The following is a 20087-nucleotide window of genomic DNA, read 5'->3' as shown; positions in this document are numbered from 1 at the left end:
GCCCAGTAAGAAAGGGCTAGGCAGGGCTGGCACTGGTGGGCAAGAGCTTTACAGCACCCGCCTCTGTGGCGGGGCCCTCACCAGGCACACAACAGGGCGTCCTGAGGGCAGGAAAGTACGAACATCACTCACTGCATGGGGTACTCCACTGGAAAAAGGACAAAGGCACGAAAGATGATCTAAAAGCTGTAATTTGAAATGACTGAATTCCATTTGCTGTCCGGTCTACATAAATCGAGTTTTAAATTAAAAAGTACAACAGAGCCAAGCAGAAAAAAGAAAACCATCCCCACCTGAGAAAAGGAAACAAAAATTAACAACTGAAGAAATTACCTGAGAAATTCATTGATGCCTTGCTCACTGAAAGACCCTTTTAGAAGAGCAAACTTCATCTTGCGTGCGTTGATGGCTGCCATTGCCGGATAACCAAAGCCCCCTATTCCCAAGGCGTTCTCAAGTTCACTCTGGGCACCAGCTTCCGTCCACAGCCACCTAGGGAAACACAGTGGGTTTTAGGGCAAAGATCCCTTTGGAACGTCAGAATCCAGGGACTGTGATTACAGGAAAAACGATTACTCTTCAAATGTTGTGTAGGATGAAATGGGTCTGTAAGTAAATTAGGAATAAATGATGCATTTTAAAATCATGGGTCCCTTATGTGCTTTTAAGGAACTAAAGGTTCCTACCGTTTGGTCGCCTAATCCCTGAAGTCAACCTGCCGGGTGTTAAGCCAACTGGAGTTGAGAAACTTTTGAGAAGCCTCCACAACAAATGGGTCTGTCTTCCCCGACCCCCACCTGTCCATTAAACTACAGACTACCCCCTTCGCCGTTATCTGAAACCCCACCAGGATCCACCCTTTGGGTCATTTTGTCGACGTTGTAAAACTGTCTTTTGAAAAAGAGTTGTGGATATGTTATTAACCAGTACTCTACAAGTGCTTGGCCAGGATCGGCAGCTAACTTCCTGAATACTGACACTCTCTCTCTCTCTCTCTCTCTCCCTCCCTCACAGGAGTGCAGTAGTCTCTAGGTACACCTAAAGCTTGGTTCTGCCAGTGACAGAGGACAAGGGCACTCTGGGAGGGACAGCAGGAGGGCACCAGGGGGCTGGAAAAGCAGCTCTGGGCAGTGAGGGCAAGATGACAAAAGGCGAAGAGAGAAACTTATTTTATGTGTTCATCAAGACACCGGCTCCACTCTGCAGAGCTGGCCTGGATGCTAAAGGTCAGCTATGTGATCACGGTGTTACTTGGCCCCGGGCCCCAGTCACCCGCTAAATACGATTTCTATGAGAAAACAAACGTACACCGTGGTACACAGGAAGAAGCCCCTGTACCCTTGAGAGTCCAACCTTTGTGCACAACACACACCATGAGGCCATCTTTCAGTTAGACGAGACTCAAACATTTGGCTGGTTAGTTAAAAAGTTTCCTCCACTTTTTCAAGCAGCTGCTCTACGAACCCAGACTTACTAAGGCATCGGAGGCGAGAGCAATTCTACAGCCTTCCTAAAATCAACCTGCTGGGTGTTACGTGAACTCAACTGTGACACTGAGGTTTAAAAAGCCCAATAGCTCACCCCCACATTTTCTTTTTGTATTTCTCTGCCAACTTCAGAAGAACGTCCAAATATGAATTTCTGCCTGAGGCCCCTAATTTAAAGACAAAAAAGAAAAGAGAAGGTCAGAATCTAGCAGTCTGTAAAACCGTCCCGGACATTCTGAGGCGAGGCCGCGGTTCGCCCATCTTACCAGTGTCGAGAATATGCGGCAGCACGGCCACCACGCAGAGCTGGTGATCCTCGCACGTCTTCTTGGCGACGTCCTCGCTGGTGATCTGGGGACGCAGAGACAGTCAGCCATGTGGTGTTGAAACCATCGTGACGGCGTAAACATCACGTCATGATGGGTTTCACAGAAACGACACGCCGTCTTTCTAAGACATCTGCTGGGGTAGTGGCGCGACATCCGCAGATGCTGTGCACCGACTTCCTCAGGGAGGCCTGTCGCTTTCCTGGTCCTTGGAAACCCAGGTGGAGCTGTTTCCCTAAGCTTAGGCTGCTACTTCTGTCTGAGTTCTTTGAAGGAGCAATGTGCCGTAGCGCAGGTGTTTTCAGAGGCCTCTGGGCTGACGGTGACCAGGGTGAAGGGGTGTCCTTGGGCACTGACTGCCCTCCCTAGGCTTGGTTTTTTAAAAAAAGCTGAGACTGAAAGAGCTGCTGCCCAAGACCTGTGCTGGCAGAGGTTGATGGCAGGGGTGCTGGCGCGCGCTGACAGCTGAGAGCTGAGCAAGGGGCAGTGTGGCTCGGAGATGGACGGCAGTCAGTCAGGAGCCTACCTGCCAGCAGTCAGACGCCCGGCAGAGCTGCCACTGGAGGAGGGTGGTGGCTGTGCACAGACCCCAGTTAGTTAGGAGAGCTGCCGGTGCCGGGAGCTGTCCTGCACTAAAGCAAGCAAACATGCGCTCCCCACCCTGGGCACCTTCCAGGCCTTACCTAGGTCCTTCTACACCAGTGGTTCTCAACCTTCCTCATGCCGCGATCCTTTCAGACAGTTCGTGTGGTGGTGACCCCCCCATCCATAAAATTATTTTCGTTGCTACTTCATCACTGTTATGTTGCTACTGTTATGAACTGGGTGACCCCTGTGAGAGGGCCGTTCAACCCCCAAAGGGGTCGAGACCCACAGGCTGAGAATGCTGGTCTAGACACGAAATCTCAAAATGTTCCATTACTTCCAAGTAGAGCCTGAGTCTAAGTTATAGTCTGCTACTTCCTGAATGTCTGTGGGTCAAGAAGCAGCTGAGTGAACAGAACAAGGGAATATGGCATGGTTTAAACTCAGGAAAGGTGTGTGTCAGGGTTGGATCCTCTTCCCACACTATTTGATCTGTACGCGAGCAAACAATCCACTAGTGAAGATTCTATGAAGAACGTGGCCTCAGGACTGAAGGCTGGCTTAACAACCTGGGACATGAAGATGACACCACCTTGCTTGCTGAAAAGCCAGGCGGACTTCAACCACTCGCTGATGGAGATCAAGGATGGTAGCCTTCAGTGTGGATGACAACTCAGTGTAAGGACCAGAATCCTCACAACGGACCAATAGGTAACATCATGGTCATGGAGAAAAGAAGGAAGTTGTCAAAGGATCTCATCGTGCTTGGGTCCACAATCAATGCTCAATCAATGATCTCTTGACTAAGAGATCAAAGGATTAATTGCACTGGACAAAACTGCCGCACAAGACCCCTGTAAAGTGCTGAAAGGCAAGGATGTCACTTTGAGGACTAAGGTGCAGCTGACCCGAGCCGAGGTATTTCCCATTGCCTCGTGTGTGTGTGTGTGTGTGTGTGTGTGTGTGTGTGTGTGTGTGTGTGACTGAAGAGGAAGTGATGCATTTGCATTACGGTGCGCTCAAGAATACTGAAAGTACCATGGACTGATGAAAGGACAAATCTGCCTCGGAAGAAATACAGCCAGAACGTTCCTTCAAAATGAGGATGGTGACACTTGGTCATGTTGTCCAGAGAGCAGTCCCTGAGAAGGACACATCATACTTGGCAAAGTAGAGGGCCAGCAAAACAGAAGACCCCTGACCACTGGGATTGACAGAGTGGTTTGGAAACTGGGCTCAGACAACAGGACCACATGAGAGGCTCAGCCCGGCGACGTTCCCCTCTGCTGCGCACAGTGCCGCTCTGAGTCAGCAACAGCTGCCCGCCAGACAGGACATCACTGAATGCGGCCCCTGTAACCGACAATGGCGTCCAACAACCAGACCAGCCGTACAGCGGGCCGTGCCTTGTAGGAACCAACTCTGGGTGGATCCTCATTCTGGGCCTTCGTGAATTGATACAGTTCTGTTTGGTCACTTTGAGGATGTACACAGAACCCTGAAACCGGGGGCTGGGGCTCGTCCTTTCAGGGCTCGGCCACTCACTCTTTCATGCACTCGAGAAAATGACTTCAGCAAGCGCTCTGCGCCTCAGTCTCCTCGCGGGGATGAAAATGGCATCACAGTTTTTCACGTAAACATGATGTATCCATACTTAATAAGCAGGTTATTTTGAGGATGGCACGTGGAGAGAATGACTAGACACTGTTTTTAAGAGGACGGCCCATGCGAGCCCTGGTAGCACAGTGGGTTAAGCAGCGCAACACAACCCACCGCTTACTCAGGAGAAGAGAGGCGAGGCCGTCTCGAGCCCTGCAGCTGAGCAGCAAGCACCGTGCGCGGCAGTTCTGAGGAGGACGTGGGTCAAGAGCCGCGCAGAAGGCTGCTGCAGAGGGTAGTCCGAGAACGAAGCAGACCGACACCTGCACTCAGAGCACCACACGGGAAAACAGGCCTGGCGTCCCTACAGCTCCCAGGGCGGAAATGCCGAAGGAGTCAAAGGGCAAAACACCCAACAACGCAGGAGCACAAAAAGAAGACAGAGGGAGACCTGGTTACTACAGAGCCCTTCAGACGGAGCACATGGGCAAGAACCGATGACGCCGCCGCCACGAGTCCAGGCTGCATTGATGCGCCGTCGGCAGAACGGAAGTGCGTCCACAGACGCAGCCCAGTCTACTGACTGAGAGATCCACACTGTGCCCACGAATGGTGGCAAAAAAGAAATGATCAAGCAGCATCTTTACTATCACATGCAAGTACCATATAGACTCAAGTATAAGCCGAGTTCTGCAGCACATTTTAAATGCGGTTTCTGTGGTCAAATTAGGTGCCTCGGCTGAGATTTGGGTCGGCTCAGACTTGATTTTATACGGTAAGTCATACCGATTACAAACCAGATCATAGGATGAAAGAAGCCAAACCAAACCAGCGGCAGCAGCTTCACCCTAAGGAAGCACCAGAAGGGCAAGCTGGGCTAGAGGGAGCTGGGCACTGCGAGGGTCAGGTGGATGGCCCTGGGCAGAAGGCAGGGACGACCAGAAAGACATTGCACCATGTCTTGTTCACGATGCAAAGGAATGACCTGTTTCCATAGCAAACAACAGGCCTTGCAGAGGGCTTCCTTGTGCTCTGTGCAGCCTGCACCCAGGCTGAGGCAGCTGTTCAGAAAGAACAAGGAGCGCTTGTGCGGTCTGAAATCGAGAAAGGCACATGGCAGGGTTGTGCCCTGTCCCCATCCCTGTTGTCTGTGTGCTGAGCAGCCGACTCCCTGCAGAGCACAGCGCATCAAGGTTGGAGGCTCACGCAGGGACAGCTGCCACATGCAGACGACACAGGCCTGCTTGCTGAAAGCAAAGACTGGAGGCCCTAACAGAAGAGGATGAGACGGGACCCTTTAGTAGAGATTGTAATTAAATGTCAAGAAAACCCCACAAAGACACAAAATCAGACCGGGAAGCAGCATCACGATACACAGGGAACACACTGAAGCTGTCCAGGCTTCATCTTACTTGAATCCACAAGCACACTGGAAGCAGCGGTCAAGGAATCCAACCACACATCGCATTGAGCAATCCTGCTGTGAAAGGTCTGTTTATAAGCATCAACAAAGCAAAGGAGTCAGTCATCTTGAGGACTAAAGTGTGCCTGACCACGTCATGGTATTTTCAGTCGCTTCACATATGCATGGAAAACCTGGAAAATGAATTTAAAACACAATCGTCTACTGATGCGTATTGATAAAGAACATTGAAAAGTACCACTGGCCTCAGAACAAACAAATGTCTTGGGAGAAAGGAAGCCAGAACCAGAAATGCTCCTTAGAATGTGCAGTGTCTGTCTCACGTACTTCTCCTGACTCGGTGTCAGGAGAGCAGACGCGGAGAAGAGCCCCGCACTTGGAAAATGAGGTCAGAGGAAGGAGGAAGACCCCAGGGAGGGAGCAGACCGACGCGGAGCCACAGCAATGGGCTCCAGCCCGGCAAGGACTGTGCCGACAGCACAGGACGAGGCAAGGGTCACCAGAGCTGAACTGACTCAGCGCCACCCACAACAGCCGCTCGCTTTCACTCCCAGGGCTGTGATCTCAGCGCTGCCAGCCAGGACCTGAGCAGGCCCTCGCCCCCCACCACCAGGTCGGGACCGCTTTCCCGCTTCACCTCAAGCAGCTCAGGAGGCGGGGCGTTATCAGAAAACAAGTCCAAGGCTCGAGAAACGATGTCAGATTTTGTGCGCCCGCCATCGTAATCCACAGGAGGCTCGCCTTTCTGAAAAATCTTGATTGTAGGGAATCCCCTGATCTGTTGAAATAAATAAACGGTATCACCATTTAAGATAATAAAATATTGTTCCTCAGTCTACCTTCTGGGCAACTTCACACAACCTTCCCGGTTTGCATCAACGCCACAGGGGACCACCAAGAGGCAGTGTCAAGAAAGGAATCAAATCTGATCGAAGCCCGAGGTCTACAGAGCATCCGACCTACCTGCTCCGGAACACACGGACGGACCTGTGAGAGCTCCACAGAAATTCTGCAAGGCTGGGGCCAGCTGAACTCCATGACGCATACAGTGCAAGTAGTAAGTTTAGAACTTATCGAATGCACGAACAGAAGGAGGCCTGAAATGCCAGCAACGCTCTGCTGACCGCACAGGGGGGTGAAACCGACTCGATGGCACCACTTCCGATCCTGCGCTCTGCCAAAGAACCGAGTCTTCTAAACACACTCACCCCGTACCGGTTGGCTAGCATCTGACTAGCTGTAGCATCCACAGCTGCTAGTTTCACTTTGCCTTTGGTTTGCTCTTTGACCTCCGACGCGGCAGCAGCCCATTCAGGCTCCAGGCTATAGAAAAAAATGTGATTTTTAAACGTGCATTTCAACTCCCAGCTCACATTTTTAAACTAGTTTGTATACTTTTCTGTCAAATCCAGATTACCTCACACTTGCAAAGTATTTTGCACGTGGCTTTACAGACTTCTGATGCTCCCTTCACATCCGCTTCCCACTCCATCTACCCCAAATCTGACAATACTCACCCCCTTGCTAATTTTTTTCATGTATGGCGTAAGTACTCTACACACTAGTGCCAAGGTTTAACTTAAGAGCCAGTTTTTCTGGGAGAGATCTTAGGGCAGTGGTTCTCAAACCTCCTAATGCCATGATACTTTCACACAGTTCCTCATGTGGTGGTGATCCCCCATCCATAAAATTATTTCCGTTGCTACTTCATCACTGTCATTTTGCTACTGTCATGAATTGGGCCACCCCTGTGGAAGGGTCGCTCGACCCCCCAGAGGGGTCACAACCCACAGGTTGAGAACCAGGGTTATCTGTTATCTAGTTCAGCTCTTCCACACAAAACAAGTGAACGGTTGTAACAACACTTACTTTTTACAGTGTCCACACCAAGGAGCATAAAACTCAACCATCCAGACGTCTTCACTATCAAGGACGTTTTTATCAAAAGAGTCGTCTGTCAATTCAATCACATCTTTCTTACTGGAACTTTCACTTCTGCCCTGTCATGGAAGTACACGAGAAGCCTCCATCACAACTCGGCCCAAACAAAACAGCCGTGCCCCAATACACATGAGCCCAACTAGAAAGCGTGGATCATTGCTACACCTTACGGAAGCTTTAGAATTTCAAGTAAAAGCCCGAGGGCATTCCTTACATTATATTCCTATGCATGACCAATACATGCAGTGCATCATAGATCTGTACCTGAGTTCTCTCACCTGCTACTTTAAAAAAACAACACTTTCATTGGGGGCTCTTATATCACTTATAATCCATGCATTCCTCCAATGTGTTAAGCACATTTGCCGTCACCGTTTTCAAAGCATTCTCTTCCCACTTGAGCCCCTGAAATCAGCTCCCCATTTCTTTCCCCTCCCCCTCAAAACCCTTGATAAGTTATAGATTATTATTTCCAGATCTCACATCATCCTCCACCGCCCCTCACCTACTTCCTGTTGTTCATCCCCCTGGGAGGGGGTTCTAGATTGATCCTTGTGATTGAATCTTCCTTTCTCCCCCCAGCCTCCCCTAATCCTGGTATCTCTACTCTCAATTGCTGGCCCTGAGGGGTTTATCTATTCTGGATTCCCGTGTTTCCAGCTCTTATCTGTAGCAGTGTGCAGGCTCTGGTCTAATCCGATGTGTAAGGTACAAATCATGTCATGACAGTAGGGTGAAGGAAACACCTAAGAGCTAGAGGAAAGTTGTGTGTTTCATCAGTGCTATACTGCACCCTGACTGGCTTCATCTCTTCCCTGTGACCCCTCTGTGAGGGGAAGGCCAATTGTCTACAGATGGGCATTGGGTCTCTACTCCATGTCTTCCTGCTCCCCCCAACCCCAATTCAAATGGTTTTGTTCTAGGTCTTAGATGCCTGATACGGGATCCCATCGACACCTCATGATCACACAGGCTGGTGTGCTTCTTCCATGTGGGCTTTGTTGCTTCTGAGCTAGATGGCCGCTTGTTTATCTTCAAGCCTTTAAGACCCCAGATGCTCTATCTTTTGCTAGCCCAGGTACCATAAGCTTTCTTCATTTGCTTATGCACCCATTTTGTCTTCAGTGACTGTCGGGAAGGTGAGCATCACAGAATGCCAGATTGTTAAAAGGAAGTGTTCTTTGCATTGAGGGAGTACTTGAGTCATGGTCCAATGTCCATCTGCAACCGTAATTCTTTACAGATAGATGAGTACATAGTTCTAGTTTCATATATATATATATATATACATACACATGTGTATATGCCTGTATTTAGGCCTCTATAAATGTCCTTTGTCTCCTGGTTCTTTCCTCTATTTTCTTTTTACTTCTCTCTTGTCCCACCACGTTTGCCCTTCATTCAGGTTTAGTAATTTCTCGCTGCTACATTGTCCTTGATTAAGCCAACAGGCATCTTATAATCTTCCTTCCATTGATTTTAGTTCATTTGTTGTTCCCTTGGTTCACCCCCCCCCCCACTCCTGGTCCACCTTCTTTTCTCCCACCTCTCCTTCACCTGTATCTCCCCAGAACCACTGATTCCATTCTTTACATCTCCGAATTATTATCCCGTCTTTCTTATCTAGATAGCCATGGAGATACAGTAATAAGTGCAAAAACCAGGCAAAGCCAAATAAAACAACAAAGCAAAAACAACAAAAATCAAAATAACAGTAACAAAAAGAAAACCACTGACAAAAATGGAAAAGCCTATAAATAGTTCAAAGTCTGTTTGTTGGTCTTTACATGTGTTTTCCAGTCGAGTTGGATGGGGTGCCACATTCTGTCTCCCAAGTCTATTTTTGGTATCCCCGGGGGTTTCATCGCTCTGCTCCCCCTGCTGTTCTGCGGCATGCCCTCAGTGCCTCGCCCCAGCGTGATGGAGCCAGACCGTGCACAAAGCGGTCCCCTGCAACCCCATGGTTCAGTGAGGGACGCCGTGTCCTGTGGTGGGGCTGGCTCTATGGTCCTCCCCCTGCGTTGTCTGCTCCAAGAGAAAACATCGTCCTCAGGGCTTGGTGGGCCAGGATGTCCTCCCCTCCCTCTCCATCCTTTCTCGTTTCTCTCATGTGGTCTAATCTGAAGCGCCCATCTCCCTAAGCTGTAGCCCCAGTACTGTCCTCTGAAGTACATTTTTTGGGGGGAGGCGGTGTTAAAGGGGGGGGGTGTTATCTACATAGTTGGGATTGGAGCCGTCCCTAAAGACCTCTCTATTGGTTTCCTGATCACCTGCTACTTTTAAGAGAAAACATAATGTAGCATAATGAACCACCTCTGTAAAACTATGTCACATCCACGAACTATGACTGCTTTAGCCCAGGGTGTTACACCTAATGGCAATGACTGTCTTTTCATAAATAAAGGCCCTATCGTTCAAGAAAGATAAAAATCACATCTCCCTTCTCACCCCAACCCCAAAGAATTTCCTTTAGTACTGAATCTAAAAAGCTGACAGTGTTATGTTGTTTTCTGCTGCCTGGGCGAAAAACCACGGGGATATTTAAAGACAGACAACTGTGCTCATTAAATGCCTAAACGTTGGATAAGTCCTGGATCTATATAAAGAAGCTAGTTTTTCTTAGGAGTGAAGATCACTCTCACACACACACCCCAGAAAAATGTAAGGACTTTCACAATTTATGGTTAAGCAACACATTTCCTACAAAAGCATCTACAATACTAAGTTGTGGGACCTTAATTTCTTTTTTTGTCCTGTTTTTTCCCTGACCAGTGATGTGGAATTTTCTATGGATATTGGACTAACTACCAGATACAGAGAAGCCAAAAAAATTATCCAAATTTCAACTCTGCTCTGTCCTGATTCTAGGTTCAAAACGTTGGAGTCCAAATTCTTATGTTTCACTCAGGATCTCGGACACCTCTTTGGGGGCTAGGTTCCTGGCCTGGAGGTGTGACAGGCTGTTCTGGGATGATCAGCTCTGACTCAGGCACCCTTGGAGGTCCATTTTAATGGACACTGCACCAATTTAAAAGATTAAGAAACAAACAAACAAAAATCAATCACCCACAGGGCCCACGCTCAGCCTTACTTGTTTTCCACCGCCCCTTCCCCCGAGGCGGTCCTTGGTGAGCTGTCTGGCAGCACTGAGTGCTGCATCCACGATGGCTTCTGCAGTCCTGCCACCTACAGGAGACAAAGGCTGTCAGGTGGTGGTGACAGTGGGAAGTCTGAGTCCTCATCCCTCCCGTCTGCACACACACCTGACATTCACATCTGCAGGCCTACACCTGTACACACGTATGTACAGCACCTCTGACTCACAACACCTGTGTGTAAGCTATAGCACACTTGCTCCCCAAATGCATTTTACGCTTGGAAATAAACTCTTCTTCAGATCTGTTCTTTTTGTGAACTGGTAAATACCACCGGCCAATGAGGAAAAGGAGACCGAGCACACCCTGAGTCACTGTAGATCAAGGGGTGGCACAGTGGCTCGAGAAGTTTAGAAAGGCCGTAGGCTACAGTATTGTGTGGCCTTGAGGCTAACAGAAAAAAGACTTGAATTTCAATAGAAGGAAGATTTGAGAGGAACAGATGGTTCAGATGAATCGTTAAAGATGGGACCGAAGTTTCGTTCTGTCTCTCATTCTGCCCTGGCAAGCTGGGCAGGAGGCTGTGGAAGTGGCTCCGCAGGCTGAGCCGCCATCCTCCGAAGCTCAGGGAGAGGGTAGGACTGGCAGCAGGTTTCTCTTCACCACACTTCTACAGCATGGTGTTCGGTCTTGATCCTAGAAGATCAGGCTTCTGAGGATTCTGTGAGGGTCCAGTTCCTTTCAAGGTTTCACGCCCCACTGCTTCATCAGCAAGCCATTCGTTTCTGCCAGCCCTGGCTCAGTGCCCAATACATCTTAGGGACTCCAGTACTACCTTGTGGGCTGTCTGAATGGTTAGGAAATACTTTCTGGTTTAGAAACCTGGAGAGTGTTTTTAGTCCTGCTGTTTTCAAAACTCACACCTACAAAAAGGTTCTCCAATCCGTAAGTAATCACATCTTACAAGCAAACAAAACAGAATTCATTTAGTAACAGAAGTGCTGATGAGGGGAGCTGGCTAGGTTAGAAAGACTACCCAGCATGCACATGTAGTGAGGTTTTAAACATAACTAGGTAATGACTGGTGTCAATTCCAAGAGAAGCGGGGTCTCCCTGACCTTACTGAGGCACGATGCGCTTCCTTAAGGCACCCCTGGAGGTTTTGCTAAAGAAATGTGCCCCTTGCTACCATCAGTCTGCAACTCTCAAACCCGAAAGAGCCAACGGGTGAGAGTGAGACTAAACTTGAAGGTGGCATTCCCAACAGGTAGCTGGACAATCCGGAGTTGGTGGCCTGCAGGGCTGAAGCTGTTGTATGGGCTCCTGAGTCTGGAAGTCGGACAGACAGGGTCTCTGTACCATGTGTGTGAGCTCTGATCTAGTTCTGGGCATTCAGGGCAAAGACAGGGAGTGCTGTTATGTACAAACCAAGGGGGAAATCTCTGAAGCTTCTCTTACTAACCTAAACTCAGCCAGCTCTATAGAGGGTCACATGGCAAATGCACCCAGCTCCTGGCTTCCATTCCGACTCATAGCCATCCTATAGGACAGAGTTTCAGAGGCTCTAAATCTTCCCACCAGTAGAAACTCATCTTCCTCCCTCAAAGCGGCTGGTTGTTTTGAAATGCTGACCTTGTTTGCATTTCCCACTAGGCCACCAGGGCTGCTTCAGGAACCAAAATCAAACTCACTGCCATCGATCAAGTGCAGCTTGACTCAAAGCAAACCTAGAGGACAGAGAACCGTCCCCGTGGGTCTCGAGGCTCACTCTTTATGGGGCGGGAAGGATGAGGGGCTGTGGTTTAGGACTGCTGACCAGCTCACCAAGTACCCCACTGTGCCACCAGGTCCCCCGCTTAGAGACGCACAGAATACACTGACATTCACCAAGTATGTCTCATGTCTCACTTTCCCAGCCAGGGTCTCACGCCCCATTTTACAGATCAAGAGATGCTGAAAGACCTAACTCTGACAGTATCACTGTTGGTGCCACAGAGGGAGAAAGTGCTGAAGCCAGTAGTAAGCACAGGCTGGTGTCCACACAGGAAAGATCCTGTACTGCCTTCTTCCTGAGTGGTACAACAGGAGACAGTGCGCAGATCATACAGCCCTTTGCTTCATGTGTGCGGTTCCCAAGAGACTTGTACTTCTGGCTCACAGAAGACAAAGCTGCTAGACTCGGAGACCAGTCATGGAGGGGTCCCATGTAACACAACATCTGTTTGTTAATGGATCAAATTAGCCGTAATTTAAACTTTAAGGACAGTATGCTCAATATTTTAATTAGAAGCATGAATCTAGCCAAGCTAGTAACTCTGACCGTCCACAATAGAAAGATCTGTTTGTGGTTAGCAATCCTAAGTCAAGGGGATTCTCCAGAGGCGGACTGATTCCCCCGAGGACCCGGTCAGACGGATTTGGGCTTTCACTATCATCCACAGCTGTCTGCAAGAATGTTCCCACCTCTGGATTCGGATTTTAGTAATGACAATCCTTGGCGCACAGGCTGGCCTGCTTCTTTCACGTGGACTTGACTGGCACCTCACTTAGGGGCCGTTGGTGTTAAGGCAAGCCTCTAAGACCCCAGACACTATTCTTGCTGATAGCTGGGCACACCTGCTTTTCTTCACTACACTTTGCCATATCACCCGTATCTCCAGCGATCTCTTCATGAGGGCAGGTAGCCAGTGGGTCAGACCACTTGTAGATCTTTAGTAAGCATTACACAATTGTGATGAGAAAGACAGGAGACTCACTGTCCCCTACTGTCACTGCTAAGGCGGGGTGGCCTGCGGGAGCACAAATAACAAAAGTGTTACCACGTGTGCCACGTATGGGATTTCGCCTTCACACCTCCGAGGGTAGGATGCCCTCCTACCACTTTGTACCTAGGAAATGTACACAGGGATGGGGGACCGCCAGGTAGCAGAGCGGACAAGAACTAACAGGTTCTCTGCTACTGCTTTTCCAATCTGCTCAAGTAACAATTCCAACCAACGCACTAGAGAAGATAATTCTTACCTTGATAATCTTCCGGTCTGTTCTTGTTGGATCCAAAAATCTTGATGGTAGGAAATCCCTGGACACCATACTGTCCTCCTAAGGACTGATGCGTGTTTGCATCAACGGCACCCACTTTGATAATACCCTGTGAAAGGGGTAAGGGGACGTCTGGATTTCTTGCAACTGCATTACGCTGTGTTTCACCGAGCACCGTGTTTCACAGAGCCCGTCCTGTGACTTATGTAAACACCCAGACAAGACAAGCCAGGGCAGATGAAGTTAACACAAGCAGTCATGAGGGTGTTAGTCTAGGAAACCATCAGGACCATCTTAAAATGAAATGGGGTAGAACACAAGACAGCCCAGGAGGAGGCGCTGTGTGCAAACCCCTGAACGAGGATGCATGAAGACATCGTTCAGCCACCCGGTGAAAAAGAAAATTAACAACCGACCGTATCAATAGCTGCATGTCAATGACCCTTACACAACCACCTCGCAATGGAAAAGGATCCGTTTGAGCCTCAATACGCAAAGCAGTTTCTCAGTGTCCACTGGGGAATACATATGCAAACCCGCACGGTGACTATGAACATGTCACACACTCACTTTCAATGCAGTTGCTGCTTTCTTCCACTCTGGGGTCAACCTCTGGCAGTGGCCACACCTTTAGGGGAAAATAAACAGGAACACAAAGCAATGATCATTCCAGTAGCCTTTGGTTCTCAATTACACAACAAAACATTTCAGTCCAGATGGCTCCAGGGAGCTCACACGGCAATGGGGTGTCCGTGACTGGTGTGACCTTACACAAAAAGACCGCGTGCAACTCTTACTGAAGTCGTATTTCCTATCATCCTGATAGCACAAAATTTTAAAGTTGCTACTCAATTATATTTAAACAGTTTCAACAAACCGTACCAATTCCTAACACTACATCCAAGCAGGTCCTTCCGAGAGTTCACTGGGTCCAGTGTGCCTCTGTGGGTGGTTGTCTGGTAAAACACAAGCAAGGGCCGCCCTGCAAATGCAGATTTCCCGGACAGAGGCTCGGGAAGCTGCATGTTCAAAGCGCCACTACTGGTTCTTACACCTCTGAAGGCTTACTTTCCCTGACCTGATCCAGCCTTTGCATTGTGGGGGCCAGCCACCTGGGTTTACAGCTGAGCTGCTTCCAAAATAGGCTGCTTCTTAGATTAAAAAAGCACAGATTGACTAAGTTAGCTCCTCTAAGAAGGCAAAAAGCAGGTGCTACTACAGGTGGTGACGAAAAAGAGAAACAAGGAAAACTAAGCACGACCTTTTTTAGATACTATGGTTATTAGCTGCCATCAGGTTGGCTCTCAAATCTGGGGACCACGTGCACAAAACAAAATGCTGCCCTGACTTACGCCAGGGCATGACAGGTGCAGATCAGACCGTAACCCACCCAGCTTTCTGCATGGTGATCACCAAGCGCTTCTTCCTAACCCATCTTAGTCTGGAAGCTTCAGTGAAGCCTTTAAGCATCACAAACATGCAAATTCCCACCAACGTCCAGGTGGTGACTGCACTTGAAATGTATTAACTGGGACTTGAACTCAGGTCTCTGATAGAAAGTTTAAAATTTTGCCATTACTCCCCAATTCCAAACCAAATCAAACCAACCACCATTATGTTGTTGATACATCTTTAAAGAAGCCTACACCCGTAGCTTCCTCCCAGGGAGTGGCTGGGAGGTGGAAGCACCATTCTTGCAGTCCACAGGTCTGCCTTTATCCCACAGGGCCACCGAGGCGCCTTGCTCCTTGGAAGTGTTCTTTGAGTTTGGGAGCAAAAAGAAGCCCGAAGAGGCAAGATCAGGGCTTTAGTGTGACAGAGTAACGTCCCCAGTGGAGTTCTCATAGGGCAGCCTTTGCTACCCTTGAAGAATGAACAGCTCCATCTTAAGTCGGCACAACTTTCTTGGCCTTTTGCTCTCACCAAAGCAAATATCAATTTGCTTTAAATGTCTTTGTAATAAGCTCCTGTGGTGATCCTATGTTCTCCACCAAGACATTCTGATCAAGATCAGAATTCCCCCAAATAGTTTCCATTGGCTTCTGAATGTAACTGGCCTACCGGATCCTTTTGGAAGCCGCCTGATTGGACTTTTTCACCCGAAGGTTTTTACTGAGAACCTGCCTGCAAACCTCTACTGACCAGACAGGTTTAAGCACATTTTGTTTGCAATAATCGTGCGTGTAGGAAGTGGAACCCTGGAAGCAATGCTTTTTGACTTTTATCCTTGCATACCACACCTCAAAACAGTATTTTACAATTGTATACACAGGATTCTGGCAAGATGAAGAACTAGGCAGATACACTACACAGGCCTCTTTGACCCAGGCCTGACAAACAGTGAGGATCGCCCTGGAGGCCCCAGCTTCAAAGGAAACAAGAGAGAGAGAAGTGGATTGAATATTGACTAAGGTAGAAGCGGAACCAAAGCAGCGAGGGAGGAGACAAGACAGGCAGCTGCATTGGCAGCTAGCCTAACAAGGCACAGTCACCTTGAACTTTTGCAAGCAGCATTCAGCCTGTTAGGTATCTAAGACCCCTTCAGGCATTAGGTAACTAGATGATTTACTTTCTTCATTTGCATTCATTGTATTTGTACACCATTCACACTCAGTGTATGAAAATATCAGTTTACAGTTTATTTACTAGCTAAGGGCCTAGTAACAAAAACTGTGCGGCCATCACGAAGGGCATTATTCCTATTTTAGTTGTCCAACCCCCTAAAGGCAGGCAACGTTATCATCATGCCAGTTGATTGCTGTGTACACCTGTCAGACGGTAAGTTACAGCTATTTTCCTATCATGGTCATCTTTCTCTTTGGACGTTGTTTATACCCATCAGGACTTCAAAATGATGGCACTGTTGACTAAGTAAAGATGTACTTGTTCTGTGTCATTCATTTTCATTATTTGGGTCAAGAGGAGGCAGTCTGCTTCTCTAATGTTTGGCCACCTGGGAAACTAAGCAGCAAGAAGGCCTTTGTGGCCCACAAGTCACTGTGAGTTGGCATCTACTTGACAACAGTGGGTTTGGGTTGTTTTTAAAGTTCACCGTTTTAGGTTTTGCTTATTAGCCTACATGTTTTATTTTTGTACGCAAGAAACTTGTTCCACAAGGGCTTCAAGTCTCTATCAGGTTGCCAGAAGAGTCCAGGGCGGAAGAAGGGGTTAATGTCAGCCGTTCTCTTGCTGGGAACACCATGAAGTCAACTCCGCCTGGGCGCTGGTAATTAATAACTACGTGGCCCACATCTTGCCTTTTGATGCTGTCCGTACTGTTTTATTGACATTAACATGCTCACCCACACAGCAATGATCATTTGGATTCAACATAACCTATCAGGAGTCTTTTAAAAACAGCAGAAGGCATCAAGATGAATCGTTGTCACCCTGTCACTCATCTAGCTGACGGCGTTTCCCCGGGGTGAATACACTCTTTACTGCTTGGCTTTGACATCTTTGCTACATGAAATAATCCAGTAAGATTGATGTTGAGTTTTCCAAACTGAGTTTCCAACAGAAAAATCCTAAAGCAATAAACTTTTACCCAGCATGCTCTAAAATACACCCATTCTTACTTCAGCCTCTAAAGGATTTTTCACATGTAAAAAAATCATGTTTACTCTTTATTTGATGCAACTTCTGATTAAAAAAGCAGTATTCGACAGAAAAGAATTTGAAGTTCCCAACGTCCAGACGTTCTGGAGCCATGGAAGCAAGATGAACCCCCCAAAATATTGTCCCAAGATCTTTAAACCTTAAAACAAAAAATATCCCATGAAGTTTGAACACTGAACAAGAGTTTACTAAAAAAATGTCTGCTCTGGGCATTTAGCTCTTTGAGGATTTAGCTCTATACGTGATCAAGGTGAAAAGGCCACCTGAGAACGCCAATGAACCTGCCATCCCAGGGACCTGCACAAGGCAGAGCCTGCCAAGGAAGGGCATTTCTGATACTTCCCAATGAACCGAGCCATGACAAAGTGGCAAGACCACACCCTAGCAGTGGTAGAGAACTTGGCAGACCCGAAATGCAGAGGAGTCTTGAGTCCCAGTTCTCCAGGTTTCCTGGAGCACAGTGAAGATACAGTATTGTACTAAAATGTTTACGGAATTAAAGATTTATTAGAAACAACAATAAGCACAAGAGTAGAGTTCATCAATGAAAATCATGCAGAATGTACAGGAGATCGACACTGTTGTAACGCTATCAAGCCTCAAGTCCTGAGTGGGATTAACACAGCCAACTCCACCTACTGGGGAAGATAAACCAAGTGGTCCCCACCATGACGCCTCTGTGGCTGTGGTGAACCTACAGCAAACGCTCACCAGTCCACCACCTGCACCCAGTCTCCCTGCCTTTTGTAGACACCCACTGCTCCCCTCCCTGCCAGCCGGGTTCCTCTCTAATCTCTATTAGAAGTTATAGAATTGTGTACCATCCATTATACTTGTCTCCAGCGATGGATTATTCTTATGAGCCAACAGGAGAACTTAAAAATGAAATCAGATTTTTCCTAATGACATGGTTCCAGAAATAATCCTCTTCCACAAACAGAATAAAGTCAATCCTTCCCGGGTTCTTCCACTTCCTCTGCCCAGGAGTCCTCCCTCAGAAAATTAAGTTTCCCTTTATCTCCATTCTATCACTCTCAGCACAAGTTTACATCTGAAAAATTGAGTTTTTCTTTCTTCCAATTAGCTACTTCTCTTACTTTTTTATTCTCCTCTCTATCTCCGTGGCTTTTACTGAACTGTAATAGGTACTGTGGGGAGTTTCCCATTTCCCGCCCGACTTCACCTTAAAAATCAGGAAAAGCTAGATGAATAAAACCATACTTTAATATAGGTAGTATTTTCTACACAACACACGATGAAGTACATAGATAATCTACAACTCTTTTACAACACTTACCATGGTGCATAGAATTCTACAAGCCACAAATTATCGCTCTCAATAACTTCTCGGTTGAAATTGGATGGTGTCAATTCGATTACATCACCACCCGAGGAATAGAGACCATTCACAGCTAGATAGAAGGTACAGCTCACCAGACCTGGAATAACAACACACAAAAAACACACCGTCAAGAGGAGGTTAACGCCCGCCAGGCAACAAAGCCTTCTCCGCTGGTCAGCCTGGGCCAGCTGTCTCCAAACCTCTCCCGTCTCTGTAGCAGCCCCTGCAGTTTCACTCCCACTGGGACAGCCCCAGCAGGAAGGGAACACAGCGCTCACTCTCGTCCCTAGAGCAGCAAGGCAAACCAACAGAAATACTGTGCTTTACATGTGGGAACATGTTTACCTTTTACACTCCAAGGGCTGCTGCTGTGCTGGTGCTAGGTGTCATCAAGCCACTCCGACTGATAGCGAGTCTCCATCCAACAAGGAACTACCGCCCCATTCAGACCACCCTCACAAAGGCTACACTGGAGCGCATTATTCCAACAGGAGAACCTTCCTCCTCTTGATCGTTCTCCACCAAGAGACAGACCTATCTGAAGCATGGGGACTAGTTACTGACATTTTCTGTTGTGTGACACAGTGAATGAGGAGGCTGTATCTAGCTGTGACCATGGCGTCCACCAAACATGTATTCCCGCTACTATTCAGATATTAGTACATGCCTTTTATTGCAACACTTTTAAGAAGGGAAAATAAATCTCCATCCTTCCCCTAGACCGTGCCTTTAACAGGGGCAATAGCTCTCTTTTCTATTTCATCTATAACTATCCTTTGGTGGTTGCCAGGCACTCTGAATTTTGCTGGGTGAGCTCAGAAAGCATTTTACAGGAAGTTCTACAGGAAGTCTTCAGTTTAGCCACATTATGGAACAAGTGTATTTTTTCCTTCCACGCTGGTGCTTTATTTTTATCTAAACAGTTTTCTTGTTGACCTCAAACGTTTAAGGCTGCCGGGTGGTAACCCGGTAACGACCGGTGTCGTGTCCTCACAAACAATAAAGGGAGCTCCTGGTGTGAAACTGCCATCAAACCCATAAGAGAGCACTCAGGGACCCATCATCTTCAGGACAGGTGGTCACCTGGGCCGATTTCTCCCAACCTTGCCTCCGTGTCCCAAGGCCCAATCGCTCAGTCACTTTCCTGACGGTACCTTTGGTAATAACACCAACCTTGTATACGGTGGGGTCAAGAGTTTCTCCTTTACACCAAGTATTGATAAGCAAGGATGGCTTTAAGTTCAGGGCTCTTAACATGCGCCCCTTAAGTCTGATGGATCGTTCGTATTTCGGTTGTTTCGTGTCAAGCCGAAGCCATCCAAGCAGGCTCTGGTAACCGCCCTTTCCCATGCCTCCTCCTTTCTCCTTCCTGCTGAGGTAACTTTCAGGCTCTGAGTTCCTCTGGGCACAGACGGTGGGCAAAGGGACTTCTCTTCTCCTTTTGTTTAGTCCTACTGGCAAAGTACTGCAGCTCGAGACACCCCCCCAGCCCCCCGCCCGTGTGTCCAGCAGACAGGCACGCACTGCACCTGGCACAGCCTTCTCACCAGTTGCTTGGTGTTTGTCTGTTCATGCACCTCGATGGTCTTGCTCATTTGCCTGATGCAGCTTATTACAGTTTGGCTTGCACAC

At 48.0% G+C, this 20087-nt stretch overlaps 1 protein-coding gene across 1 annotated transcript in view; it reads right to left on the bottom strand.

Moving 5' to 3' along the window:
* The window catches only part of PDIA6 (protein disulfide isomerase family A member 6), a 32534-nt gene that overhangs the window by 6642 nt on the left and 5805 nt on the right, over window positions 1-20087 (bottom strand). The window contains exons 2-11 of the mRNA XM_075557099.1: window positions 18411-18552; window positions 14066-14123; window positions 13478-13604; window positions 10453-10547; window positions 7290-7420; window positions 6629-6743; window positions 6058-6198; window positions 1754-1838; window positions 1582-1654; window positions 334-492 (exon numbers count right to left, since the gene is read on the bottom strand). Coding sequence (XP_075413214.1) covers window positions 334-492; window positions 1582-1654; window positions 1754-1838; window positions 6058-6198; window positions 6629-6743; window positions 7290-7420; window positions 10453-10547; window positions 13478-13604; window positions 14066-14123; window positions 18411-18552 — 1126 coding nt within the window. The remainder of the gene's footprint in view (window positions 1-333; window positions 493-1581; window positions 1655-1753; window positions 1839-6057; window positions 6199-6628; window positions 6744-7289; window positions 7421-10452; window positions 10548-13477; window positions 13605-14065; window positions 14124-18410; window positions 18553-20087) is intronic.

The sequence above is a fragment of the Tenrec ecaudatus genome, chromosome 8 (genome assembly GCF_050624435.1).
Source record: "Tenrec ecaudatus isolate mTenEca1 chromosome 8, mTenEca1.hap1, whole genome shotgun sequence".
Classification (NCBI taxonomy): domain Eukaryota; kingdom Metazoa; phylum Chordata; class Mammalia; order Afrosoricida; family Tenrecidae; genus Tenrec; species Tenrec ecaudatus.
The sequence above is the reverse complement of the archived record's forward strand: the minus strand, read 5'-3'. Positions and strand labels throughout refer to the sequence as shown.